The sequence below is a fragment of the Pteronotus mesoamericanus genome, unplaced genomic scaffold (assembly GCF_021234165.1).
Source record: "Pteronotus mesoamericanus isolate MK-2021 breed Mesoamerican mustached bat unplaced genomic scaffold, CSHL_Meso_final contig_246, whole genome shotgun sequence".
Classification (NCBI taxonomy): Eukaryota; Metazoa; Chordata; class Mammalia; order Chiroptera; family Mormoopidae; genus Pteronotus; species Pteronotus mesoamericanus.
Window position 1 is genome coordinate 1,144,289 of NW_026555104.1, and position 16,246 is coordinate 1,160,534.

Here is a 16,246-nt window from a genome sequence, read left to right on the forward strand (position 1 = left end):
TTCAGCTAAAGCAGAATATTAAGTCACCCTGAGTAGCACATAATTACTTTTATTTTTTAAAAAAAGTAATACTAGCCCTGGCTGGTGTGGCTCAGTGGTTTGAGCGCTGGCCTGCAAACCAAAGGGTCGCCGGTTCGATTCCCTGTCAGGGCACATGCCTGGGTTGCAGGCCAGGTCCCCAGTAGGGGGTGTGCGAGAGGCAACCACACATTGATGTTTCTCTCCTCTTTCTCCCTGCCTTCCCCTCTGTCTAAAAATAAATAAACAAAAGATCTTTAAAAAAAAATAAAGCAATATTATTTTCTATTCCAAACTGTTACAGAAAGCTTCAACGAAGGCATGGCCTGTGAGCAACTGGTATATCTGATTTAATATCACCTATTTCAAGAGACTCAGATGATTTTAAGTGAATTTAGCTGGGTGCTGAAAACAAGGCTTCACCCATAGATCAAAATTAAGTTACCAGAAAAATCAATTTTTCCAGTGTCCTTCATTCCTGAGAACCTTCCTTAATGCATTTCATATTTCATTTCAATATTTCACTCTAGTTCTGATGTGCCAACCAAGATGAAGGTAAGTTAAAAACAAACTCAAACTCAAGACAGATTTCTAATTTCCTCTGAACCTAGGTATGAGTGATAATAAAACATTTTGGCACCAAAGAGTCAATTATTTGGTTTCCTTGAGTATATACTCCATATAGCATTTAATTGATGCTTTTCAACAAGAATTTATTAATATGCAATCTGATTGCCATAACTAAAGAAAATTAAAATTACTTCATTGAATGGTCAGCATATCCCAAAGGTATTTTGGGCTGTCTCTTTACAGGACTGGGAACAAGATGAAATTTTCAGATGAGCTCTGTGAGGTTTATATTTAATAAGTTTATGTACCAAATGACTATAAAGTCTGACAGACTATAAACAGGTTTTCAATAGGTATTAGTAGGGAAATATGATTTAACAGCTTAATATTTTTCAGAGAGAATTGCTATCAGTCTCAGAAGTTCAAGTGCAGAATTTGGAGAGCAATGGCTGACATGCCCCTTGGTTAAAACCCAAAGGCAGAGGGTTCACGCAAGTAAGGTAGACGGAATCAATTATTTCAGTGCTTTAACAAACAAAAACAAAAAGACTGCTTTGAAACCATGCCTATTAGAAATCATTAACTTTTTTTCCATAAGGTCAGTTATTATCAACTCCTTGACCCACTTATTTTAAAGACTGAAACACTGATGGTCACTTTGTCCTTGAAGGTGTTCATCAGATAGACGGCATCCAGGGACTTTAGAGAGAAATCCCTTCTACAAAGATGAGGGCTCTGAGCCTATGAGCAGAGAAGACTCCACTGCTCCTTTTCAGAGCTCTGTTGGGTCATTGGCATTAACAGAAAGCCAGCCAGTGCCCTGGGAAAGTTAACTACTATCCTTCCAGGCCAGAATGACAGAATAACTTACTAGTCAATGACTTTCCATTGGCAGAATCCAGCCAGTACAATGTTCATACCTTATATGCAAACATTATTCAAAGCTTTAAATTCACTGTTCGGACACCAGAACATCCTGTGCTGCCACTTATTACTGTATGATGCCATCAGCTCTAACTCACATTTCATTTTTAGGGTTGTTAAAACATGAAAAACAATAGCTACCTTAGGCTTGATGAAATACAGAAACAACAATCAACAGCTAACATGTTGAACACCTACTATGTGCACATTCAATCTTCACAAGTACTCAGAGAATAGGAACTATTATCACATCCATCTACAGGGGCACAAACAGGGAGGCAGCATGCCTTGAACAGCCGCTAAGCAGCTGGCTCAGGAATCAAACCCAACTGGTTGGACTCTAGCGCATGCAGCCTTCATCCCTTCAACATTCTGCCTGTATCTTGTTAATTACTACCTTGGACAGGTGGTTGTCACATGCTGGTACCAAGTTTGCCCATTAGAATGCCCTACAGGTGAGTAGGACCCAAGGAAAGGCTGGTTCTGAAAACAGAACTCCCAGCTCCTCAACAGAAGGCTACTAAGCAGAGGGGCCAGGGCTCAGCCGGTGACCGCTCCCTCCTCCACCTTGGAATAGTGAACTCGAAGGCTCCTAGGGACATGTGACTCAACTTATATCTGAAGATGCACCATCCTGGATGGTAGAGAAGGAGTAGGGATCACAGACTTTGGAAATATGAGAACTTACTATCTTCCTGCCAAAGAACTCCCCGAATCAAGTTTTCTACTTGCAGATTTCCAAGGGTCTAACTCTGAAGTGGTTCCCACAAAGAACAAGTGAAGTTACAGAGCAGGAAAGAACCAGTGTTTACGGAGTAGTTGACATGCGTCATCTTGCTGAATCTAACCAAGGACCCTCTGAAGCAGGCATCAGAACAATGAAGTCCCATTATCCGGAGCCCTTTTGGTCAAGGCTGGTGAGTTCTCTCAGTCTAGTGCATTGTCCTGCTCAGTGGGGCTGGCTGGTGCTAGCTTTTGGCAAATTCCTAAAGTGTCCTCATCCAAAATGCCCCAAGCCCCAGAGGTTGTTGGCCACCATCTGTCATGAGTAATCCATTCACTAAGGTACCAACAACTGGGCTCAACAAACATAAACACAAAGCTCTAGGTAAGTAAATGGGAAAGATGTGCATTGTATTTTTTTCAAGTGGACTGCACTCTTTTCCCACATGAATTAGGTCTCTTATGAGAGGGGAAAAAAGGTCAAAACATTTGGGAAGCAACTGCAAAGTGACAGGAACTGAGAATGCGTCACAGAAAATAGAGACATTCTAATCTTCTGGAATGGTATTGTTAGATAAATATTTTTTTTCCAAAACTCAAAAGATCAACAACACCCAGAAAAATACCCAGGATCACACAACAACACCCACCATTCAAAATGAACACACATTTACATGAACATTTTGTCGTATTTGATTCTCATTCTGCTTCCCTCCCTCATTTTTAAAAAAGAAAGTCTCCCATTTAAAGTTGAAATCCCTTCCTGTTCTACTCCAGGCTGACAGCTGTCATGAATACGTTGTGAACCTGGTCCATATTTTTATAAACTTTGTATTTCTTGCAATGTGTAAACATATCCATAAACAATATATTCTTAAACGATTTTAATGGTTTCCCACAGTTAGGTTTGTAAACTCCTTTTCCAGTTTACTTTTTGACATGGAGTGAGGCAAGGATCTAGTATCTTATTTTTCCATATGAAATATCAATTGACCCAAAGTCATTTTCTGAGAAAATGACATAATGTCTTTTCTCCCTACTGATTTGAGAAGCTTCAACTACTATGTGTCAAACTTCCATAGCCAGTTTAGGTCTATTTCTATCTTTGTGTCAACACTGCACTCTCTTCATATGATTTTGTCATCTGGTATGATGACTCTCCCCACACTGTTCTTTGTTTAAAATTTGTTCTGGCTACTTTTGGACTTTCATTTTTCCATTGGAATTTTATAATCAATTTATGATAATTCTGTTGTGGTTTTGATTGTAATTATATTCAATTTGGAGATTAACTTAGGAAAAAAACTTCTTTATTGCACTTAGTCTTTGTGTTCATGAACATGGAGTATTTATCATTTATTCAGGTCTTTCTTACACCCTTTTATAATTAGATCTATAGAAGTTAGATTGTTCCTAGGTCCCTTAAAGTTGTATTGATATCAACAATGGTACTTGGCCCCACTGAACTTTAAGTGAATTGGAGAGACAGTTAAATGAGCAATTACTATACAGCATGAAAAGTGCTATATATGGTTAGAAAGGCACAGATAGAGTTGTGTACAAACATTAGGGAGGTACACAGCCTTGGCCATGACCGTTAGCAGGCTGCACACTTAGACGTCTCGCCTGCATCATCTCCATCGGCCTCTTCAAAAGTTTAGGACACAACCCAGAATATGAAATTACTTAGACAGGACCTAGGGTTTCTGCAATTAAAACATTTTTCTCTTCATAACCATCTTTTGGATGAATAGAATCAACAATGATGCTGATAATAGTTACGATTAGGCTATTTTTAACCTATTTCCTTAATGAAATCAGGATATCATCCAAAAGAGAGAGAAGACTAAAAAATGTAGGCTTAATGGCTACAGAAAAAGAAAAACAAAAGATTCATGTAAGCTTGAGTAAGTTATCTGACATCTCTTTGCAACATGCAAACAGTTCCTTAATTTTTATAAGACTTTTTAAGAAAAAATTACATATATAAGTAAAAATTTTTGGCTGAACCATGTGACAGTATGTGTGTTACTTCATTCCTGAATAAGTGAGAATGCATCCTATGAACAAGGACATTCTCCTACATATTCACAATGTAATGATCACAGGCAAGAAATTTAATATTGACTCAATACTATATACCATACTATTATCTAATATATATGACCTATGTTCAAATTTCCCCAATTGTTCCAATAATATCACTTCTTGCTCCCTACACCATCTCCCCTGGACCCCCTTAATCCAGAATCTAATCAAGGATTAGTTAGGCATTAAATTTAGTTGTTGAGTTACGTGAGTCTCCTTTAATCTGGGGCAGTTCTCCAGGTTTTTGTTTTTGGTCTTGAATGACATGGTCTTTTTTGTAGAGTTTTGGCTAGTTGTTTTGTAGTGTGTTCCTCAATTTGGATTTGTTTGGCTGTTTCCTCCATGTGGAACTCTGATTAAACATTTTAGCACGGATAATGCATAGTATCCCCCATATGTCACCATGGAGGCGCATTATGTCAGCGTGTCCTATTATTGGTGACGCAAACTGGCTTACTTGATGTACCCACTAGATTTCTCCACTGTTTATAATTAATACATCAATCTGGGGTGATACCTGGAGGTAGAGTAAATTCCTGGTCCCCAATACTGTTTCACCGACGGTGTTAGCACCCCCTGATGACTCCTGCTTGGGTCGATCATGACTCCAGTAGCTGCAACAGGTCACCCAGAACTTGACGCTTGGTATAGATTTTCTAGCTCTGACCTGCTTCCTAACCACGATTAGGCCTAGTCCCTTTGATCATGCTGCTTTTGACCAGTGTGGTTAACTCTCTTCCTAACCTTCAGTACCAACATGTCAGCACAGGCAGGCTGTTTTTAGATTTCCCACAGCACTGGTGAACCTGGTTTAGATAGACAGCAAATACTGCTTTCAGCTATATCTATTAATAGTAATTTTTACTAGCAATAAGTTCTTGCTTCTCTGAATGCAGAGCTATCCGGCCCTGTGACTATATCCAATCAGCAGGCTAGTCCTCAGGCTGGATAGAAGCTCGTTTTGCCAACATTTTTTTTTTTTTAACATCCAGCTTTCAGATCACAAATTGTACCACCAACAGCAAATTCAACATCTCAAGGAATCAAACATGATCTATTTTCTGCTGTCTTCATGATGACACTGTTAGACACACAATGAGAAGGCCACTGACTTCCCACTTCAAGGACCAAAGTGGGTGATAATCCTCTGAAACTGCAACTGGGGGCGTCTAGGGCAACTTTCCTTTCAGCGTGCTCCGATTTATTAGAGAAAATTACAGATTTTGTAGGTGGCTGGTTATAATAATCTAAGGTTAAAAACAGAACCATAAAAGTTGAAGGCATCAGAGTACATGTCTAAAAATAAAGCAAACGCTTTTTTCTTTCTATAATCCTCAATTAGAAGCCATTTAAGGAAAAGATAATCAGCATCAGACACCGATAAACAGGGATCCTACAGCTCTCCCTGGCACCTCTGCTTTACAAATTAACTTTGGAACGTTTTGAAATATATAAATGAATTATTTACACCACATCCATCCATTTTTTACTCTGCATGTTAAAAATAAAAACACTAATAATGATAATGAAACAAACTTCGTGAGGGTGATTACAATAACAAATCCTCAATAAACAGAGCTCTCCTTACATGACAAAATTCCCTCTTTGTCAGCTGGTAACTTTGGCAGAAGCTACCTGTGGTCAGCAGAACTTTCCTGGCCATTTCTCCAAGGCAATGCAAGTTAGCCAAGTGAGCGCACTGAAATGTTTACTTAATTCATACGAAGGAGGCACCCACTCAGGGGAAGACACCGAGTTCTCAGGTAGACCTTTGTCCTTAACTAAATGAGATAGTCCAACTTCCTGAAACTAAGTGCAACTCAGATTGAAAGTGAGTCTTAATCAAGGGGAAAAGGCAATAATCAGAAGCTGGACTTGAAAGCTGTGGGACGGTCCTTCTCAGGAGCTGGGTGCACTGTAGCCTGGAGTATCTAGAACTTTTTTTTTTTCTGTCACTCCTCTCCCTAGATAACCACTTATTTTCAACTCTGAATCACAACCTATCTACCTTTCCTTAAACTCCAGGTTCATATATCCAACTACTCACCTGACATTTCCACTAGGAAGTCTCACTGGTACTTCAAACTGTGTCTCAAAAGGAGCTCTGGCTGGCCATTCTGAACCTGCCCCTTCCTCTGTTCCCCACAACGGCGACGGCACCACCACGCACTCAGGCTCCACGGACAAAGCTGGAAATTCCGAGGTCTTCCTTATTCTGCCCCCTTCTCATGCACCAGTCCCAACAGAAAGTCAGTCGCCAAAATATATTTATACCCCCCTCTCTTTAGCCATTGCCATCTCTCCAGCCAAGCCGCCGCCATCTTGGGTGTGGATTACGGCAATCACCTGCCCACGGGACTCCCTGCTTCCGCTCCGGCTCTCCTATCAACAATCCTCCATAGAATGGCCACAGCAAGTGTCTAAAAACATCAATCACCCAATGCAACATGGTTTTCTAAACTGGATTCTGGAACAGAGAAACAGGTGAAATCTGAACAAAGTCTGTAGCTTTGAAAAATGTGTAATGGCTATGTAACTGTTAACATTGGGGGAAGCTGTACAGGAGAGGGTAAAGGGTAAAGGGGAATCCTCTGTACTATCTTTGCAACTTTAGTGTACATTTAAGATTATTGCAAACTAAAAAGTTTATTTAGACCCCCCATAAATATCACTTCTCTTCTTTGTTTAAAGTCCTTGCATAACTTCCTACTACACTGAAATTCACACTCTGCCATGGTCTCATAGGTCTTATATGATCTGGCTTCTGTTACTTAAAAAAAAAAATCTCATTTCCTACTAGTCTGCTCTCACTCCTAATGCCCTGGCCCCTGGTTTTCTGACCAGTTGGAGGGATTTGGGCCCATCCTACATTCCTGGGACATGCCAGGCTGTGTCAGGGGCTGGGGCTTTTACCCTCATTATCCCCATATTAGTTTGCTCGGGCTGCCATAACTAAGTACCCCTGAGTACGCGGCTCAAACAACATAATTCTATTTTCTCACAGTTCTGGAGTCTGGAAGTCCCAGATCAAGGTGACGGCAGCTTTGGTTTCCTCTTAGACCTCTGCCCTTGGCCTGCAGATGGCCGCTTTTTGCTGCGTCCTCACATGGTCTGTCCCATGTGTTTTTTCCTCTGTGGTTGCACATCCTTAGCTTTGTGTGTCTAAGTTTCCTCTTCTTTTAAGGACACCTGTCAGGATGGTTTTAGGGCCCACCCTAAAGGCCTCATTTTAACTTAATCACCCTTTTAAAAGCCTTACACTTCAACACAAGAACCTGGGGGCACAACTCAGCCCCTAACAGTTCCCTTGCCCGGGTGACCCTTCAGGTGGTTGGCTCCTTCTCATCCTCAGGTCTCCCATGGACTCGTCACCTCTTCTGCGAGGCATTTCTTGACCATAGGGCTTCAAGCTGAGCTCCCGGTCCATCCTATTTATTGCCTTCTGTGCGTTTACTACAGCTGCAGTGTTCTGTTTGTCTTGTGCTTGTTATCTGCTTCCCTGCACTCCGTGAAGAGCAGAGGCCCCATCTGTCTCACTGCTGGGTCCTCAATGCTTCTCATAATGCCTGGCGCATGGTAGGCACCCAAATTTTGCTGACTAAGAAATGATTTATTTACAGTGCAGACAAAAGAAGAGTCTCATTAGGAAATCATCATGAACACGATTAATCCCCAGGTATGACGATAAGTGAAGCAATACCTCTTATAGATCAGCACTTCACAGTCTATCAAGAGTTTCCAGGTAAATTAACCTTCATGAATCCTCCACTCTGTGACGCTAATAATCTTCCACATTGTTTACTCTATTTTCTTGATATGGAAGCCAAGACTCCATTGCTTAAAATCATGTAGCTAGGGCTTCAGCACTGATCTTTTTGTTTCACAAAAACCAACTTTGTGTTTCTTCATTACAACACAGCTGAATTAGACACTGAATCAATTCCAGATATTACTTCTTTTAGGCAACCTCCAAGGAGAGCTCTGTGGAGGACAGAGCCTCTTGTTTCCAGCAGCTAAACTGGACACATTCTTTCCATCCTATCAGAGGAGGTTCCCTTGCTGAGGAATAATGGCTAATGAGAATACATACGTGGCCTCGAGCCCTTTGATTGTGTGCGTGGGTGGTGCTGGTAGTGGTGGTTACAAACATGGTTTTTGTAAACTTGTTTCCAGGGGTATGAAGAAGTGGGGAAATTTAGAGAATCCAAATGCCTAAGTTTCACAATTGGTTTCAAATAGCACTTAATTAAAATTTATTATTATTATTTTTTAGAGAGAGGGCAAAGGAGGGAGAGAGGCAGAGAAACATCAATGTGGGTTACGTCCCACATGCCCCCAATTGGGGACCCAGCCCACAACCCAGGCATGTGCCCCGACAGGGAATCGAACCAGTGATTATTTGGTTTGCAGGCTGGCACTCAATCCACTGAGCCACACCAGCCAGGGCTTAATATCTCTTTTAAATCTATATTTTCAGCCTAGATGCCCCTCAGATTCACCTGGGGGAGCTTTACAAATCCCAATGCCAGGACCCCAACACAGACCAATGAAATCAGAATCCCAAGGGGTAGGCTGGTGGCATTGGTATTAAAGCTTCCCATGTGACTTTACTATCAGTCACCACTGAGAACTATTTGTCTAGATCCTCAAATGGAATGTGGATCCATCCTGCAAATGGCACATCCTACACTCCTCCCCACCAAAAAGAACATATTGCGTGTAACTGGACAGTAGACTCTAAAACTGCATATGGTACTCCCAATTGGCACATTCAGTGTTCCTAGACCAATACTGTTTGTACTTTATGTATGTTGGCTGCTTCAGAGCGGCCTGCACCCCAGACAGATTAAATCCCAGGGGAGTAGACCCAGGCATGTATCATTGTGAGAACCTCGCAAGTGAGTCCAACGGGCAGCCAAGGTTGAGAACCACTGCTTTAAATGGTACCTGCTTTGTCTGGAAGAGGAAGTAAAGGCAAGGCTGCCCCCGTTAGTCCCAGGGAGCAACAGTAACCTGGCAGCAGCTGCACACAAGTGCTGAGTGCTGACTCTCCCAGACCTAGATTTATGGCCTTGGACAGACAACAGAACCCTAACTTTGCATGGTGCTGTCCTCCCTGGTACAAATTAAGGCTTAAATAATTCTCATCAGTATGTGCGTAAAATAATTGGATCTGAATTTAAGACAACTTCCCTACCGTATCCTGGTTAATGTATTGATAATTTACAGGTTCTCACAATCATAAATAAGCTAGTTTTAAAACAGAGGAGAAGATATTTAAACCTAGTCATCTCAACACGGAATTTATTTTTAGTACATATTGAATCATGTAAAAAAATCACTTATATGAAAATTGATAATAGGATAACAACATGTACTCTCATCAATCACTAATCAATATGATTATCACTAATGTCTTTCAATTTAATTTTTGCTTCTTATCGTCATCAAGTTCATTAACTTTTTGGCAGGTAGAGGAGGGAACAGTGCAGACAGTATAGTCTGAAGGATGATAGCTGACTGATAAGACTATACACCCAGAAAATGCCAAGAAATGAAGCGAGTTTATTAAATAATTTGGCCAAGCAGTGAGACAAAGAGAAATATGCACTACTGCACTGCTTTTTATAGCAACTCTGTCTCCCACCGAAAACTCCATTCTCATCCATGGACAGAAAAAGCACATGCCAGCACTCGCCATCAGCTTTAGGCCCTACCTTTGAACCCCTGGACAAAGCTATCTTTTAATAATTAAAGGAAGTATTACATGACATAAAAATATATTTATCATGGTCTGATTAACAGGTGTGAATGAAAACCAACGAGGTCTTCATTTTCTGCCTCCTCGGGACCAACAGCCTTGGACCAGCTGGGTGCTCGACAGCTGCTGTTGAATATGTAAATGGGAGGAAGGCGAATTGGCAAAGAAGTCTATCAAGCTGGGGCTGGCCCGTCTGGTCTGGTGGCCTCGGAAGCAAGACCTAGGGATCTCTGGAGCACAGCCAGGCACAGGCTGAAATGGGAACTTGGGCAAAAGCACACTTAGAACCTCTTCAGTGCGACAAGATGGCAGGACATGGACTTGGGCAAGCTGGGTACCATGACAGAGAGATAAGGAGCTGGCCCCAGGGGTGGCCTCAGGATCAGCAAGGTGGGGAGGAGAGAACACAGGGTACAATAGCTGGCATTTCTCCCAGTGGAAGCACACTGCGTTGCCCATAGTTTAGTGCTTCTCTTGCAGGCCAGCCTAAGATTCTAGGGAGGATAACCTGGTATTTTAAATTCCTAGGAGAGTAGTAACAAAGCTAAATTCCTTGGAGAGCAGTGAAAAGAACTTCGTACCTGCCGGAAAGGGATACAAGATAAGAAATGATAATTACATGAATTTTCTGACTATTTGAACTGAGCAGAGGATAATCCAGAAGATCATGCTGTTCCTATCAACCTGTAGGGGTGATGATGAGGCCACATGACCTCCTTAAGCCTCTACGAACAGGGCAGTTTATAACTCTTCATGAGGACTGAGCATCAGAGAAAAAGAGAAAACAAGGGAACTTGTTTAGAAAGACTAAAAGATGTTTAAAAAGTTAACATTGTGGCAATAAAAAGCATTTCAGACATATCTGATCTGTATCACCCTTTTCCTGATGGTCATTAAAATGGCCAATATCAATATCCATTGATATAGTCCGCTTCAATATCCAGTGACTAGACGTTATTCAAAGGAGTGTAAGTGTGGAATGCCACTAACAATTGTACTGGGATGGACACGTCACAACATGTTAAACAGAACCCATTACCTGGTACAATTTAGGAGAACTGGTTAAAAAATGAATTTACCAATGATCTGCAACATGAACCTAAACACTAATAGCAGCCATCTCTAAATTAAGGAATTAGTACTGGTTTTTGTTTTCTTTCTTTTTCTCCCTCATGCCTTTTTTGGGGGGGAGGAGGATGATTTTTCAAGTTTTAATAACCATGTGTTAATTTTCCAATCAGAAAAAAAGCCATCATTTTACAAGAGTTCAAGTTATACACTGTGTAACACTATTTCAGATAGTAAGGCTTTGATGAAATTGGCCACCAAAGAACTTCTAATTTCAGGCTGCTGACAAGGAGATGGTTCTAAATCTTTCCTTTAAGGTCACTAACCACCAGGGGATGCTAACCACTGGGAATCCTGAACTTAGTGGGGGAGGAGTACCCTTGCCAGCTACATGGGTCTTTCCTCTGGGAAGTTCCAGGAACTCTGGAGAAGGCATGTAGCTGGGACAGCCGGCAGAAAGATCGATGAACTGGTCAAAGTTTGAGGTCTGGGGAGTGCTGTTCTGATTTGAGTCTCCCTAACCAGGGGCCAGTAAACATGTTTATTTTCTGTAAAGGGCAAGGTGATAAATATTTTAGGTTCTGTGGGCCATAGGAGCTTTGTTGCAACTAGTCAACTCTGCTGATGTAACATTAAAGTAGGGAAGATTATATACAAGAGTGAGTGTGCCTGGTTTGCAATAAGACTTCACTTACAAAAAAAGTAGCTGCTGACTCCTGATAAACTCTAGGTTTCCTAACTTAGTCCTAGAAGCTGAAGTGACTCGGTACAGGCCAAATCAGTCCCTGTGAACAGACGGGTCTTTACTGAATGCAGCTCCTCAAGCTCTTGCCATTCTGAGGGTCAACCAATGGTGACTCTTCACAGCAAAGGAAGGGAATACCATTATCAAGGTTATGTTTTTAAGTCATTTAATATGTGGGTTCTCCTCTAGCTAAACAATGAGGCCTGAAGTTTGACAAGTGAGTCTGTATTAAAACGCCATTGGTGCAACTCATAGAGTGACACATAAACAGAAGGTGTTTGATACCACCTTGCTGAATATTGAATGAAAGAATGAATGAATGAGTGTCCTCCGTCACCAAGCTGTTGTGAAATGTAGTTCTTGGGAGACATCTCTTGGGAACCACTCAAGCTCTGTTCAGGCAGACTCTACCTTGAATGGAACAATCTGTGTCCTGCTCAAATATACCCAGGCCTTCCAGAAGAAATTGCTCCTGCCCCAGGTAGGATCTTTCTCAAAGATGCCAACCCAGAGAGCCATGGAGTAGGTCTGGCCAAGGCTGTCCTTTCTAGCGGTTTTCTCAGGTCTTCTCAATGACTGTTTTCATGTGAAAGGTGTTCCAGGTGATGATGTGGATGAGTCCTTAGATCTTGCTGCATGACGTTAGGCCTCTCCACAAACCCCTGCATTGTTTTTTGCATTCCCTGAGCTCAGTGAAGGCGCCAAAGGGGTTGCCTTGTTAGGAAGTTCTCTCTTGCTCATTTTAACACAGTCACTATCTTCATCATTCTCCACAAATGAAAAACACGTAAAAGAGGTAAAAATTAATAGGGGAGGCCTCGCAGCTCTGAGGTGGAGGCTCTTCCCTCAGTGTGTTTTGATGGAACCCACAGCCCAGCCTCAGCATCAGGCTTTTGATGGGTCAAAACAGCCACTCCCAAGGAGACGGGATTATTGCTCAGACAGAAAGCGGCTGGGGTAAGCGCCATGTCAGAAGACGGATCTTAGGCAACACGAATAAACAAAGTACCTGCCTCTAATTTAGGAAGAGCCAGAATGCCTCATGAGATAAATATTTTGCAGGAAGAGTACACTGATCTGAAGGCTGGATCATGTACGTGTGTGCACAGAGGCACAGTCCACGAAATATATACAGAATGCACACATATATCTGACTGTATTCATTTTTATAAGTAAATGGTCGTTGAGAAGATGTGCACTTCATCCAAAGATCAGAAACCAAATCTGGGAATCCCAAGGTCCCCACCATACTCTCAATCCCTAGTGACAATTACTCCAGGTCACAGAAATTTCTGCACATAAAAATGAGAACAAAAGCTAGACAACACAGTATTCCAGAAAGAAATCCCAGGGCATTGGCCCTCAGACCCAAAGGCCAGAACCTCTCTGAGGTCCCAGCCCCAGATCCTGCTGCTGGCCCTGGACACACAAGGGCTTGAAAAGTACTGCAGCCCTCAGAACCCAAGATGCAAGAGCACAGCATGGAGTGTGGTAGGGGGTGGAGGCTACTTACGCTGTTGTTGCTTCCTTTGTTGTCCTCATACTTGGTTTCTATATGAATGGAGAATTTTGGCAGAAATGAACACTGCGGAAAAAAGAGTAAGGTTTCATTAGCATACCATCTTTCCTCTCTTCACATCTTCAGTATGGCCCCTGGATGCTGTCCTGACCATTTGGTCGGGAGCACTCCTTGCGATCGGCAAGGCTAAGATACTAAGATTTAGATCAGTGTCCAAATTCAGGCAAGAGCCATCTTTAGCAACGTGAACACAATTTCACCCAGAAGTCAGGCCAGAGAGAATGGCCAAATAATAAAAGGCAAGGCGCAGAAGAGGACATTTCCAAAAGGATTATGTTCTGAGTGGTCCTGCAGGCTGGAGAAAAGCAAACTCCTGAATCAGAGACAATTCCAGCTCTGGGCGCTCTCCTCTGGGGAGCAGCTACCACTGCTGGAACGTGGGGCCCCAGCATTACCCTTTTATAAATATTCATATAACGCTAGGCAGGTTGTATAGTAGAACCTGAAGATCATATTGTACATTACTGAAGTCAGACACACCTGGCTTTTAGTTTGGGTCTATCACTCCATAGCTATGTGACTTTGGACAAGTTATTTAGTTTTTGTGAACCTCAGCAGCATTAAAACAGGGGTGCTAATTATTACCTCGTAGTGACACTGTGAGGCTTAAATAAAATCATGTGCATAGAACACATAGTGCTGGGCACAGAGTCAGCATTCAGTGTGAGGCTATAGCTGAGCTTGACATAAAAGCAGGCCCTCTTCTCGCTGGCTGAGGGGATAGAAACCCCAAAGGCACGCCGCCCTAGTTTCCCAGGCTCATTGAGTTACATTCTATGGATTCAGTAGATTTTAAGTGTTAAGGTAGCTTAAAAAGATTTTGATGAATGTTGATGTAACCTCCCTCCTGCGAGCACCCAGCTGACCATAAACTTCCTTGGCCAGCAGAAATGGGATTGATGACCAGTGGGTGAAAAATGACCCAGGCAACTCCACTGGGAGTTGCAGGTGTTGGAGGAATGTGAGCTGGGCTGACAGATGCTCAGTCCTAAGAACACATATTCTGTGCCAGGCACTGGCCTAAGTGCTTGCAGGTTCTCATTCATTTATTCCTTGTCACCATCCTGTGAACTAGGTACTATTATTAATACCCTGCTCTAAAGATAAGGAAGCGGAGGCACAGAGAAGTTAAGAAAGTGGCTCATGATCACATAGCCAGTAAACAAGGAGTCAGGATCGAAAGTCTGGTGGCCTGGTCCCAGCGTCCATCCCCACTGGGTCTCGAAGTGGGATGTCTGTAACTTTAGCAGCAGCAGTATGGAACTTGTTAGAAGTGCAAGTTCTTGGGCCTGACCCCAGACCCACTGAATCAGAAACTCTAGGGGTGGGGCCCAGGCATCCGTGTTTGACAAGCCCTTCAGGGACTGCTGATGCTCACTCCAGTGGGAAAGCCGCTTGCTACTTCATGCACAGAACCAAGAGAATGGTTCATTATCTAAGATTCTGAAGTCCACAGTACCTGCCCTTCGCCATGTGCTGGTGATTCCCTTTCAGCCCAGCTGAGGTCACTAGGCCTCTGTACAATATGGCAGGGGCCTTGGACGTGCCATTGAAAATTTTCCTGATATTACATGACTGCGGGACTTGGCATTCAACTGTCTTAATCCGAGTGAAGCAAGGTGACTAAGGAAACACGGAAACAGTCAATCCCAGTAATTGCCTTTACGGAGAAGGTTGCCCTGTGGTTATTCACCGACACTGTCTTTGCTGCCTGGTCTCCAACCTCTCATTCTGTAGGTGCCGCCCTCACACCCAGTCCCAGGGAGCTCCAAGGAGGGGCTGCTCCTTGTGAATCGAGATCCTCATGGCTCAGAGCCCCCCAGTAGAGCTCTCCACCAACCTGCAATCTTGGGCGGGCGCACCTGCCCAAGACCCTTTTAAAAACAACAAGCCTTCAGGTAAACAGATTTGTCCTTTTAAACCCATAATTCACATGAAGGTCAACCCAACGTGAGTACGGTACCAGCTGGCGAGAGAACAGAGCTGTCCAGCACTGGAGCTGGGTCAGGGTGCATCAGAGTGGAACCCCGCAAGGGGTTTTTACTGGTTGAACCACTAAACCACTTACCTACGGTCAAACAAATAAATCTTTGCAGTTGAGTATTGAACCCAAATATGAGATGTAAAACTCTTATGCAAATTAGCAGGTGTTATTTTTAAGTCAAGGACTTAAGTTATTTCCCTATCAGAATGGCAACCCTGCCAGAGGCTGTGAGTGCACCTGGCGGGCAGGGCAGTGGGAGGACCCAGATCAGAGGGGCCAACTCCAGGCTAGTCAGCACTCTTTTCCTACAGAAGTGGTTTGTGACTGACGATTCCCTGGGAACTGCGAGGGCTGTTTCTCGGAGCCCTGGCGTGTGTATGCGTCTCAAGTTCAAAGTCAGATGTGTCTATGGCATCTGACATCTCGGGGTAATTTCAGAGCTGTCACTACAATCTTTCTAGTGGGATGTTCATGTTGAGATAAACTGCTTCCCCATGCAGGTAGCACCCTGAAAAATCCAGCCCACTGGCTGTGGCCGGGTAGCTCAGTTGGTCAGAGTGTCGTTCTGATATGCCAAGGTTGCAGGTTCAATTCCCGGTTGGGCACATACAAGAAACAACCAATGAATGCATAAACAGGTGGCACAGCAAATTGGTGTTTCTCTCTCAAGGAAAAAAAACAAAACTCGCCAATCCTCATGGAGCCTAGTTATCGCACCACTGAGTTTCTTCTAAATCTCTTCCCTTCCCAAGGCCCCATGCTTGTCTTCACTCTTCCTCCCCTACA

General features: G+C 42.9%; 1 protein-coding gene across 2 annotated transcripts in view; it reads right to left on the bottom strand.

The window, feature by feature from the left end:
- The window catches only part of PITPNC1 (phosphatidylinositol transfer protein cytoplasmic 1), a 214,271-nt gene that overhangs the window by 63,391 nt on the left and 134,634 nt on the right, over positions 1-16,246 (bottom strand). The window contains exons 1-2 of one of the 2 annotated variants that reach the window (XM_054573055.1): positions 13,872-13,889; positions 13,411-13,482 (exon numbers count right to left, since the gene is read on the bottom strand). In XM_054573055.1, the coding sequence (XP_054429030.1) occupies positions 13,411-13,482; positions 13,872-13,889 (90 nt within the window). Of the gene's footprint in view, positions 1-13,410; positions 13,483-13,871; positions 13,890-16,246 lie in introns of those variants that run through there. The other variant, XM_054573056.1, reaches the window with a different exon arrangement.